Source organism: Amphiprion ocellaris, chromosome 3, assembly GCF_022539595.1.
Source record: "Amphiprion ocellaris isolate individual 3 ecotype Okinawa chromosome 3, ASM2253959v1, whole genome shotgun sequence".
NCBI classification, from domain to species: domain Eukaryota; kingdom Metazoa; phylum Chordata; class Actinopteri; family Pomacentridae; genus Amphiprion; species Amphiprion ocellaris.
Genome location: NC_072768.1, coordinates 33595790 through 33609496, shown reverse-complemented (window position 1 = coordinate 33609496; position 13707 = coordinate 33595790). Strand labels below are relative to the sequence as shown.

Below are 13707 nucleotides of genomic sequence, written 5' to 3'. Positions count from 1 at the left end.
ATCAGTTCAGCCTTGCAAAGTTCACTTCCTCTTTTCTTTTACTTCTACATTGTTGCAGCATCCGCTTCACCTGTACTGGAGTAAAAATGCAGAATATATTCCACACTAGACAAGAACAATAAAATACAAGACAGGCCTAACCTAGTGGGAGGCTGTATCCTTTTATTTAAAGCACGCCACAACATTCACCCATGGATATAAAGACTGACTGAAAATGAGAATTATTTTCATCATTGATGCCCATCAGTGTCTCAATTATTGCATTCATTTTATCTACGCAATGAGAGAACAATAAAAAATCACAGTTCCTATCTTACGATGAGCTCGTTTTGTTCACCAGACAGGCAACGACCAAAGGATATTAAATTTTACAGTATTTACAGCTCAGAAAAACTGCAAGTTCTCTTGTGCCTCTGTAGGAGATGGTGGAGGCTGCTGGCGAGGATGAAAGAGAACTGGCTGCTGAGATGGCCGCTGCTTTCCTCAATGAGAATCTCCCGGAAGCCATTTTTGGATCGCCTAAAGCCGGAGCCGGACAGTGGGCCTCACTGGTGCGACTGGTCAACCCCATACAGGGTTCAACACTAGACCAGGTGCAGCTGGAACAGAACGAAGCTGCCTTTAGGTGAGTTAATCAAATCAAATCAGTCAAAAACGCACCTCATTGCCACAGGGTGTAGATTGTACAGTCATATTCAGATGAAGCAGAGCATTTGTGATTATGAAGGCAAGAAAGAGAGATGTGAGTAACTCTTAAATTATTCTAAAATCGTTTAAAGACAGGAAGGACAGGAGTGGAAGGATGTACAGAGTGTAAAATGGAAACACGACGTTGAAGAAAAGCTCCCACGAGACATTCTGCTGTAACTTAGAACTGTCAGTAGCTTCTGTTTGAAATGGAGCTAAGTGAAGTAATGCAGTCGACAGTCAGACTCTGGACTGTTTCCCATTTATTACGCCTTTCATTCTGATTGACAATGAGTCTCCAAAGCTCCCAGCATCTCATAAATTCTAGCCAGTGGTGTTTCAGAACTGAACTTAAAATGTAACGACTCCCTAAGTGTCTTTTTGGGCTGCCAAAGTAGAATTAATCTGGTTTCTGTCATCGGGTGATTTAATGTTTCATTTATTGGAGTTTGTATTGGAATGTCAACCTCCTTTCCTGCAGTAAAATGGCAAACGGTACAGCAAAAATAGAAATAGATGAAGTTCCTTCCTGAGCATAGAACATAGTCCACTGTCGAGAGGCACATAAATACAGTTTATATATTATGCGGCTGAGATGTGCAGTTAAGTTGTATTTCACAGTATATTATTACATCAAGAAAATGTTTAAATCGGCTTTTTTTTGATAGCAGGTGGTCCCCTTCTAGCAACAGTGATGTCCACTTTATAGCAAAAAGCAAATGCATTCCATTGTTAATATTATTAAAGCAGCACTTGAGTATTTCAAAATGTTTTTTTTGCTCATGCTTTCAAGGCACAGGTTAATTTTTTATCTTTCATTTCATTTGGATTTTTTATTTATAGTTCTCAAAATGTCACAGATGCAGGGGGCAGTTTTGTACATTCTGTTTTTGCCCAAGTATTTGAGTCTCTTTGGGACTCTATGTGTTAAACTTGTCATTTTTGCAACCTAATGCAACACTATTAATGTCTCATTGGAGAAATTGTCTGAAAATGTGCCTGTATTCAAACAATATTATACAGAGATACCATGGCAGTATGTAGTTCTGCCTCAAATGCAAAATGTCATGTGGTGGAGGTAATGTCGCTTGTTATTAACTCTTCATTTTGCACTCTTCCTTTTCCCGTTTTCCCTGTCCTTGGTATGTTGCAGTGTGGCAGTGTGCCGTTTTACCAACACAGGAGACGACTGGTATGTTCTGGTCGGTGTTGCCAGAGACATGATTCTAAACCCAAGGTCAGTCGGCGGCGGCTTCATCTACACCTACCGGCTCGTCAGTGGAGGGGAGAAGCTGGAGTTTGTGCACAAGGTGGGTTTTATTGACACTAAACTGCCGCTGATTAACTGATGTTGCATCTTTTTGCTGGTTAATACAGAAAGAAAACTTGCCTGGTTTTTATTTTCTGGGACAAATCTACAAGAGAAATCTATGTGATATAGCAGAATGTACTCCAAATTAATAGTTTTTGGTTCTTTATTTACAAGACGCAAAATTTGTTGACGTTCAGTCTCCATGTGTGCTTAGCAAAATGAGACAGGAACAAGACAGAGACACTAAAAAAAGAGGAATTAGTTGCAACAAAAAGCTGCAACTTTCATTATAGAGCTACACAATTACCAGAATGTAAATCATAACAATTCAGGTTTCTCACACTTAAATGAACATGATTCACTGTGGGACTGACGTTTCACATGCTTTGTTCACAGAAAGCTCTGCTCATAAAGCCTTGAGTATATCTGACATTAGAGCAGTTTATTTTTTTCTTTAAAGTAACACACGTCTGAGTTGGGCTTTTCTGTGCACATGCCTGCATGTGAGGCATTCTAGGAACACCCAAAAATTGTAGTGTCTGTTGATCGGCAGATGTTCAGCAAGTGAGGCGTTTTGGGTGCAGTTTAAATTATATTTTGCCTTTAGGAGATGCTCTAAATTCAAATGAAGAACCTTAGTTTTATGCAAATACATGAACGCCAGCAGGAATATAGCACAACCTGGAAGTGAAAGCAGTGCTAGTACCATTTAAATGTTGAATGTGCAACAAAATATTATGTCTTTACACCAAATAATAGTGGTAGTCTAATCGCGTTTTTAATTATGATCTCAATATTGATCAAGAAGTTGTGTGACAATTTAAATCAGCACCACAAGGCTCTGTAGGATGAGTGCCACGTCAGATTTGAATAGCATTCAAACCAAAAAAAGTACTTCAGATACCTTTGCCAGTGGTCGACCACATGACAAAGAAAAAGTCTTTACCTTAGAAAGAGTCACTATTCATTTTTTGAAATAAGTTTTTTATGTACTCCCCTATAAAATCACCCAAATGGCAAATCTACGATGAATTATTTCCAAATAGTTATTTAAGTAATCAGGTGAAAATGGCAATATCTACAGCAGTAAACTGAATATCATATTTTTTCCATATCTTGCAGCCCTGCACTAACCTTACTGTAGATGAAATAAGATTTAGATCTCTGAAAGGGTAAATATTTTGCAGCATTGCTATTTAGTCAACCTAAGCGACATTCACAGATTGTGTTTTTTTTTCTGGCTTCTTAATTTAAGCGTTTTGCAGTTGCGTTTCCATCTGCCCGTCCCGACAAGTGTGATGTGCAATGTGGCAGTGTGATAAAACCCTGGAGCTCTGTTTTCCATATGTCTGCTCTCCACACGATCCAGCTGCATCACGTTCAGACTCTGATGCGGCTGTGACTCCGCCGTCACTGTAGCTGATATGGGTCTGTTGATTGAGTCTGTTAGCCACGTGCTTCCCACACAGGCTTTGTGTTTGTAATTAGAGAAATAGGGAGGTGGGAGGGGTGCTTGGAGATGTGTACTGAGATAAGGATCAGACTCAAGGGACAAGGGTGATCAGAGTGCACCAGGCAACAACCCCAAATAAAATTTTAATGACGCTAAACACAGATGTTACTGCCCCTGGCGCCACACACTGCTCTCCGGGCAATTCCCCTGGAAACTCGAGCAGGGTGGAGATGATCGGGGTGAATCAGCCCACACGTGTTTGTTACCTGATGTGGATTAACTGGGGAAATGAGTCATGAGTGTTGGATTGCACAGTGGTGTCAGCCACTTCTTTTCGCGGGGTTAGAGGAATTTCCCAACCACTTAACCAGATCAGATTTTTTAAAATCGTTTTATCTGGTCACACCACTCACTTTTCATTCATGCACATACATATGGAAATGCAGACAGAGCAGAGGATATTATGTTTTTGTATAATATGCATAATTCCCAAATATGGCATCATGCAGATTGACATACCTGGCTGGACACAGATATGCACAATAAAGTTACACATTCCTGAGTACTGTCATGGACGTGCAAGTTTATATATACTGTATATATAGCTTATATTGTGTGTATGGGCTACAAGCCTTATATAAGTGCCAGTTGTGATGCAGATGCAGCCTGCAACTCTAAAAACAACCTATGCTCATCAGCAATAATTTCCAGATATATTTATTTCAGAGCAACAAAGTTAGCTTAGCGCTTCATTTTCAGCAAAACTATTTCCTACTTCTCCTACTGCAAGCTGATGTACAGTATTGTGCAAATGTTTTAGGAACTGCAAATTTTTCTGCTCCCCAATTCTTCTTTTTCACGCTTAAGTGCCTTTGTTTTTCTGTGTAGCTTTACCTATTTGAGATCAGCCTTAAGTCTCTGTCCCTAATTTCTGATTCTCAACCACACCTACTTCTTTGTGCTTTGAGTTTGGACAGCACATCTGGAAACACCAGCCCGCTGCAAACTTTCTGTCTCTGAGATACCTGCTGATGCATACCTTTCTGGTATGCTTCCTTTTGCTGTGATGTAAGGTTTTAAAATGAAACCATCACTTTTTCGTTAGGCGGTCGTTCTCCTAGTTTTATTCCCACTGCATACTATTTCAGTTAATTGATTTTAGACCAGCACATGCCGTGTTTTTCTGGCATAGAGCAATTTTTTTGTGTCATCCAAAGATTTTAGCTAGCACCAAAGGAAATTCACTGGCACCAAAATCATAAGAATTGAGGATTACAAATTATTTTTTTGCAATTTTGTTGATTTTGGGTTTGCTTTATTTAAACTTCGTAGACATTTTAGCTTATCAAATGGTCCAAAATACCAAAAAATGCATAGATTTCTTCCAAAACAGTAACTGACTTATTACCTTCGATGCACATGAACCGGCCATGTTTGCTTTGGTGCATTGTCACTCCTCCAAGACCCACTCCGATCCAGGAAAAACCTTGCCATCTACTACCTGAGCTTGACTTGAATGTGAATATCAAGTAGTTTAGGGGCTAAATTAATTTCGTAAGACCTGAAAAGTAATTCCAGTTGTGGAAGGTTGTGTTTGTAAGGGTTCAGTGTAAGACGCACTGTTTTATGGCACTTATCCAGGTTGTTTTCTCCTGACTAGAGTCTTGCTTGTGTTGTGTCTACTCTCAGATGTACATGTTTTAAATAAAAGCGTGTCTCACTGCATCTCGACTGTGGCAAATTCTAAAATTTTCAAGTCCTAAACAAGAATGTTTGAGTCAGTAACACTGAACAAGAGGACTTAAAACTCTTATTTGGTCACTTAAAAGGTTAAGGCTGCAGTTACTGAAAGCTTCCAATCAAGTTTGGAGTGAGTGAGTTTTAAAGGATCAGCCACACAGTGAGCAAAGTGAAGTAGCATCCCATTTTGGCTGACATACTATCCTTTCTGGGTTACAGCTGATTGGCAAGATTTATTGCAACAAGGCAATTAACCATTCACATGCATGAAAGCAGTGACAGTCTTGTTGAAGACCATTGAAAAAGCAACAGGGTACTGAATTAAAAGCCTTTTCTGTACAGGACTTCACACTGCTAGTGATTCCGTCACACGGAAAATGGAATAAATGGGGATTTATAAGTTGTGTTTTAGTTCATGTGACCATTATAATCTTGTTTGAGAAATAGAATTAATCAACATAGCTTCAACAAATAATGAGTTTTAGTTGCACGGATTTTTAAATGTTTAACCGCATCATTCGTTAAATGTAAACTGCTGACATCTGTGGGAATTATCAGGCCATGATAATTATCTTTTAATGGATGCAGCAACAAAAGACGGAATTCAAAGTAGCAGTTTTATGTTTGGCTTATTCATTCACATTTCTGAAACATAGGAGAGGAATCCTCCAAGTAATCTGATTTAAAGGTTACTAACCCAGTTTCCTATTACAGGATTTGCCGAAGTTATTATATTATCCTGAACAGCTGCCTTATGAAGGACTGTTGTATTAAGAAGGAACATACAGTTAAGCTCAAACTTACTCATGCCATATTTATATTTATGGTGAATTTCTGTTTGATCAATACGTCTTGCAGTCAGTCATCTTCTATACCATTCCCAATTTTCCTGGTTATTTCTACCATTTTTAAGCATTCTAAAACTCTATGTATTGGGAGCAGCTGATGCAGTTCTGTGCTGCTTTAAAGTAGTCAGTTGCAAGTCATGACTCAAACCAAAGAGCTTAGTGAGCTTGCTATTATGGTCCATCACTGAGTGAGAGTCGTGGCTGCTCATGAGACGGACGAAGACCTGAAAGCCATATGCATACCAAGTGCCAGTGGCCACAGTGCAAAAAGTACAAGAGTGTTCCACCAAGGGTGTGGTATAGGATGCCGACAGTGGCCCCTGTACTGGCAAGAATATTGGTGCGAGAGGCCTTGAAGAATCAAGTAATCATCAAAATGGCCGTCTTGATGAATTTGGAGCAATATTGTTACCAACATCTCCATCAGATGCATCATCAGACAATAGGCAAACCTGGTCTCCATGGATACTGACCAAACAGGACTCATCTCTACTCCAAGACATGCACCGAGAATCTCGCGCTACCCTTTGCAGAAGCTCACATGGACAAAGAACAAAGCTTTTGGCCATCAATGCTGTGATCAGATTAGATGAAATTGGAGTTGTTTCAACAGATGGATGTGGTTTTCCTTTGGCAAGAAAAAAGAGAAGCAATGAACCCTAAGAACGCTATCCTAACAGTCGAACATGGTGCTGGGAATGTGATGTTTCAGGGACTTTTTTCTACCAGTGGCTCAGACAACCTTGTCAAAGTAAATGACATTATGAAAGGACAAATTTAGGTTCCTGCATGAAAACATCAGGCAGTCTGAAGAAAAATGTGTCCTTGGACAGCTTTGAACCTTCCGACAAGATTGAAACATACAGCCAATGTGGCCGAGGAATGGTCAACAGAGCAGTATCAACATGTTGGAGAGGACAGACAAGAATCTGTAGAGGGAACTTAGGAACAGAGTGATGCAAAGAAACCTTCCAGCCTCAAAGACCAGGAGATCTTCTCAAAAATGGAGAGGAACAAAACCTCAGTGGAGACATGCAGGAAGCTTTTTAACAAGTATCAGAACTTTTTGATTGCTGTGGTGCCAAGTAAAGGGTTTGCGCTGATTGCTGAGAAAACTGTGTGAATAATTTTAGAAATGGTGTATACGGCAAAACAAACAAAAACAGTTGAATTTTATCCTTAACTTCTCTGATACAGTGTCTTGCCATCTTTTGCCAAATGTTTGCCTTTTCCAGCCACAAGAAACATATTTGTCAAAAAAGAACTCACTTTTAAGTCAAATTGGCATGGGTATAAATAATTTGGGCATTTTAGAGATGTTTAATGGATTTTACCTGTTTACATAAAACAAAAGGCCTTGTGCACCATGTAGGGGAGTAAACAGAAGAACAAAAACATTTACATCTAAAAACCATTAACTCCAAAGAGCATTGGAACATCTTGATCCTCTTCATATCTTATCAGATCCATGTCATGATCTGAGGGAATTTAGAGATTAGGTCTAAAGCTGTGCTTAGTAAGACACTGGACCCCTCTTCAAAAAGAAGCTCTTCCACTTCTGAAGAAATGCGAGCCGTCTCTGCTTTGAACAAACTGACTCTGTCTAAACCTGAATTCTCCTTGAAAGTGTTGTTGTTTTCTAATTGCCAGACCCCAGTAGAGGATGTGCCTTTGGCCATTGCACCGTTCCAGGGACGAGTCCTGGTCGGAGTTGGAAAACTGCTGAGAATCTATGACTTGGGCAAAAAGAAGCTGCTACGCAAGTGTGAGAACAAGGTAAGGAAAGGACCTTAATACACAGACGTCTAGTCTGTCTAATGTAGGTCTTTATGTTGTGTGAGCTGTTGATAGAAACGTTGGACAGTCACTTTCAGCCAGTTTTCCAGACATAGACTGAACCTCTGAAAGGCAAAACTACAGCATTTATCAGAGTTAGAAACTGTAAAAAAAAAACAACAAAGAATCGATGGATTTGAAACTTCGCAACGTCGTTGAACTTGTGGGTTTCGTCTAAAAAATTACCCAAATCCAAGCTCGAAATATTGATGTTTCATCAAAATCGCATTATTCCACGTCTCACTTTACAACTCACCAAAATAAACCATAGCCAATTTCTGTTAAAAAAAATAAATAAATAAACAATATTTCTGCACTCACTGGCACAGCTGTAATGCCATGACGGACCCTGATGTGACAAACACTCAGCTGATAAAAATTCAGCCTCTGTTTACACAGAGCAGACAGACGACATGAATGGAGAGAAATTAAAAATGTAAGTTTAAATATCTAGAATATGAAGAGACACTTTGTTTTCCATTATTGGTAACACCTGTGGGCACTTGGAAAAATGTTGTACTTATTGATTCTGTTTTTTTCAGTCGAATAATCAAAGAAATTTGACTTTTTTGTCTTCTTTTTTTAAGTGATTTATGGCATTATTGTTATACTGACTAAAAGACATTTTTCAGTTGAGGGGTTGGTGTGTGTGTGAATATTAGGATCGGTTCCTATAGCAATGTCCTATAGTATCCGGATACCACCGTCGGGACCGAATATTCAGATATTTGGGTACAGCCCTAGCAGTTTTATTGAACACATTTAATGCTCTAGACCAGGGATGTCAAACCTATTTTAGTTCAGTTGTCATGTACAGCCCAAATTGATCTTAAGTGGGCCAAACCAGTAAAATCACAGCACAATAGCCTATAAATAATGACAACTCCAATTTTTTTCTTTTTGTTTCAGTGCAAAATGTTCACATTTAATGAACTATCTTTCTTACTAAACATTATAAACAGCACCAAATTTTTAAGGACAATAAGTGCAATTTCCAAAATATGCCTCAGTTTATAACAATAGGGTTCCACCAAACCAAACTTTTGTTCTGAAACTGCTGACTGACATCATGTTGCACAATGTTCTATGTCTTTAAATACTTCCATGGTAACTATTAATTTTCACTTAGTAAGTATTCATTTTCTCCTGTTGTTTTTACACTTTGCAAAGTCGGCCTGCAGGCCATATGTTTGACATCCCTGGTCTAGACACTATTGAATCTCAAATTTGAGGTTTTTATCTATTTTCTAGTTGCACTTAACTACATTCAGCTCTGTCCTCACCAGTGTCCTGGTTTGGTCTTTTGAACACTGTTTGCCTTGTCACAATAACACGCAACTTATGCTAGATGCTCTTTAAAGAGGTGAAATACGACTGTGGCGTTTGAAAGATTAAACCTGAGAGACACAATTTGAGTACCATCAACAGCGAGACCCTAACTTTGACCTGACCCATGACCAGCTGATTGGCCAGGGACAGCGTTCACATCCTTTTACATAGTAAACCTTTAAAGATGACACCACAGCTGCCACACAAACAATCATGAACTTACAAATGCATGAAATACAATCAGAAATATTAAAATCTGCAGTTCAAATCTGTTCATTTTACATCTTTGCGATGTCAGACGGAAATAGCCAGATAATTATGGACCAAAAAGGCCGTCTTTATCTCATGTCATGTGTGAGGCCTGATTCGATAAAAGCTACACACGTTTCTCAAATAACCACACTTTCGTGGTCTGTAGCAGCACGACTACTCCTGAACATGGCATTTTGAGCTGCGGTCGAGAGTTTACTGCTGTCACAGTGGTACTGTGGCTGCAGGGACATTTGTAATTAATTACACGGACTTAGAAGCCTGTTACGGGTCATTATGGTCAGATAATAGGCTTTCTTGATTTCAAATGTACCTGTATTAACCACATTTCCCTTAATGACTTAATCTGGTAAGAGAAACTGGAGTACAGATAAGTGGTTATTTTTAGCATTTAAATTAGTTAAGTAAAGGATATTAACTTTACCCTTTAGAAACCAAGTAAGCCTTTAATTGTTTGTAACTTCACTTTGTTTACACTGTGGCTTTTTTCTTCCTTTCAAGACAAAGAAGTTTTTATCTGAGAGTGCACAACAGCGACGGTCGTAATTAGTCGAATTTTCAAAATCAGCACTAATACAGTCTGCGGCTTTTCCAATTACTCCTTTGTAGATTAGGTAATTGAATTCTGAAGCACTTTAAGCTAGAATTTACTATAGAAGAGCTGCACAGTTTTACCTTCAGAGTATTTGCCCCATTGTCAGTAGCTGTGTTTTCATGCCAATTTTTTTCCCATATTGAATTGTCATATGAGAAATGATCATTAGTAACAGCAAATATTTGGCAAAGAAAAGTTCTGAAGTTTACAGAAATGAATTTCCTTCAGGATTAATAAAGTATCTATCTATCTATGACAAAATATGCTCACTTGAAGGAATGTTTTTGGGAAGACTTTTTCCAAATAAGTTCTGACTCACATTCAACTCACATTACTGACCGACTGATTCTGCTTTTTCTGTTGTCTTTGTCTCCAGACGGTATTAATCATGAACAAAACCAGCGATACATAAGAATAATTACAGCTTTTCTAATTAAGACCCATTCATGAAGACCTCCCTTGTAGATTTGTAGCCAAAATTTTGTTACTTTCTTCTTCGGCGTTTTTTAGCAGCTTGAAAGCAAGCAGTTTTGTTTCCAGCCTCCTCTAATCTGTTTTATTACAGCCCTCTGATGACACTGAGCAGCTCAGTTTATTTGCTCCAAAGCAGAAAATGGAAGGAAGACTGCTTTGCTTTTTCTTTTCAAAAGTTTTCGTCTAATTTGCTCGACGAATACTTGGAAACACAACACAGTTCTCAGCATGTGACACCCCCAGCTGGCAGTTTTGCATGCAGCACACTGTCCACTGTCTACTGTGTCCCTTGCCTTCACCCTAAGTCAGCTGGGATAGACTCCAGCCCCCCCCCGCGACCCTAATTGGGGATTAAGCGGTATATCAATAATGGATGGATAGATAATATTTGTTTAATTCTGCAGTCTTTGCACTACATTAGCTAATGTGATTGAATGTAGTGGTTTTTCTTCCTCACTAGCTCATTTGGTATCCTCCTTCCTGCATTGGCACTCTTTATTTTCATCTGTGTGACACCTCATCAGATATGGACGCTAAATTATCAGAAAAGGTACCATTTTTTAACTACAGCGGCTAACAGAGTAACTACCCGCCCTATCATTGTACATTTGGTGCACACTCTGCTGCCCTGGTAAAAGTTTTGTTTGCAGAAATGATCTCAGTGGAATCCTGAATCACATCATGTTTCCCTTGTGAAAAAAGAGATTCCCCACATAAGTAGTTTGTTTTAAATCTCCTTCCTCTTCTTCTCCAGCATGTTCCCAACCTGGTGTCTGGCATCTACACCATTGGCCAGCGTGTGATCGTGTCTGACGTCCAGGAGAGTCTGTTCTGGGTTCGATACCGACGTAACGAGAACCAGCTCATCATCTTCGCCGATGACACGTATCCCCGCTGGGTGACGACAGCCTGTCTGCTCGACTACGACACCATGGCCTCTGCTGACAAGTTTGGAAACATCAGCATCGTAAGTGCAGAGACGAGGAGTGTTTGGACTGTTTATCAAACATGTACTTGTTTAATAAGCTGCTGTCTAAAGTTATCACCTCCAGTCAAAACAGAAAGTCTACCCTTAATAGAGCTGCAGCTATGGACTATTTCAGTAATTTGCCTGTTTTTTCTCTTTACACGTTGCTATTTTCCTTCCTTTTCCATTCTACAATCATATCAAACACAGTGAAGCTGTTTGCAGTTATTAAAAAGCTTTGATGCCAATAATTGCATTGATGTTCTTCCATAATCGAGTCTCTCTAGGTGTCGTTTAAGCCCCAATCTTTTGTGTGACGTACTCTCATGAGGACGCTCAAACATCTGGAGCCCTTTGGGATCCACAAGATAAGAAGAAATAAGTTCCCTTCATGGTCTGTTTGATTTCCCTAGGTGCGTCTTCCTCCGAACACCAGTGATGATGTGGATGAGGACCCCACAGGGAACAAAGCTTTATGGGACCGAGGCCTGCTTAATGGAGCATCACAGAAGGTAAAAGCACCGTCAGTATTCACCAATCCATCCTTCTCATACAGGTTTCTGGAAGCAGGCCACTGTCACATTTAATACATTTGTTAAAGTTTTGGCTGGTTTTGTCAGCTCTGTTAGACACTGATGCATACACTAACATAAATACATGGCTTTAGTCTGACAGAACAAGTCAGACTTCACATGCATTGTCTAGGTTCTGGCTTGTGTTGCCAATTTAATAGAAAAAAGTCTTTCTCAAATAGTTTAGGAGTTAGAAATGTAGGTGTTCATTTAATACAAACATAAACATTGTAAAGATGTTCATCTGTCTGCCTAATCATGATGAAGAAGCTGGTAACACGTCAGACAAGGCTAATATTGTCTTTTTTACATAATTTAAATTTTGTCAGTAGATCTTTAAGAGGCTAAGCAGCCTGTCAGCTTTTATGTGTAAAAAAGAGTGACAGTTTTAACTCTGAACCCAGTGTTTCTCACCTGTTTTTTGCTCCTGCCACACTTTCCATCACATTCATTTTTCACTGCAATATTACGTTCTGCACCTCTATGGAAACAGTGTAACCATAGCTAGTAGTAGAGAGAACTGTCTTCTGTAGTGTAACAAAGTTATATCACTATACATCATAAAAACAAATTTAAAAAGAACAAAACATTGAATATCTTTTGATTATTTATCTTGCAAAAAATCCCCCAAAACAGAATCAACCTGCAACCAACGATGGCTCTGCATACTACAAATATTTTACTTACAGTTTTAATTTGTTTCCACACTCGTCTCCTGTCTGCTCTGTGTAAACACAGTCTGCAGCTCAGTCGATTAGTCTCTGAATTTTTCTCACGCACCTGTTGGTCGCAGCTGGGTCATCTGTGGCTTATTAGTTACGTTGAGGAGCTAAGAATTGAAAAATGTATTTATTTTTTTAACTAAATCTGATGCAAACGGCAAATTTTCAAATCTGACATCTACAAGATAAGATAAGATTGACTTTATTCATCCCGGAGGAAATTGTTTTGCCAGAGTACAATACAATGAACAAAGGTTAGTGAAATGTACGCAGTTAGATTAGTAGTCAACTAGAAATCAAAAAGAATACAAAGCACAAAATGTCCAAGTGTGTGATGTGTCTAGTGTGTAAAGTATCTAAGTGGACACCAAGGAATAGTGCCTAAAAAATAAAATAAATGAATAGAATAACACAAATACAAAATGTAAACCGTAGACTAATAACAAGAAACAGATTAACAGAAAGTGAACTGAAAGTAAGAGTAAACAGATGTATTGCACTAGAAATATTGCACTTCAACAATGATAATACAGTTCGTGAGACTACTAGGAAAAATCCGATGATATTGCAATAAAATGATTCTGATAAAATGAACGAATTTTAGCTCAAAATTGGGTAATTTCCCCAACAGAGCTGCACATAACATGATTAGTTTAAGGGCCATAAGAAAGTTGAAAATCTGACTGTTCTTGCTCTGATAAATGATGCCATTGTGGTGATTTTTTTTTTTAAAGAGCATTCTGTTTATAACTCCTGCCAAGTGTTTTTGGAATTCATTTTAAAGGGAAAAAAAGCATTGCCTTTTCTGTTGAATGACTTGGGCCGACTCGTGCTGCAGCTGAAATGTCCGGTCGGTGCTGGAGTCTGGCTCGATGCCCTGATCTGCTTCCTCCACTGCTCTG

At 38.9% G+C, this 13707-nt stretch overlaps 1 protein-coding gene across 2 annotated transcripts in view; it reads left to right on the top strand.

Moving 5' to 3' along the window:
• Positions 1–13707, top strand: part of sf3b3 (splicing factor 3b, subunit 3) — a 39806-nt gene that overhangs the window by 17672 nt on the left and 8427 nt on the right. For both annotated transcript variants that reach the window (XM_023282326.3, XM_023282327.3), the window contains exons 20-24: positions 420–625; positions 1841–1997; positions 7691–7816; positions 11299–11511; positions 11925–12023. In XM_023282326.3, the coding sequence (XP_023138094.1) occupies positions 420–625; positions 1841–1997; positions 7691–7816; positions 11299–11511; positions 11925–12023 (801 nt within the window). The remainder of the gene's footprint in view (positions 1–419; positions 626–1840; positions 1998–7690; positions 7817–11298; positions 11512–11924; positions 12024–13707) is intronic.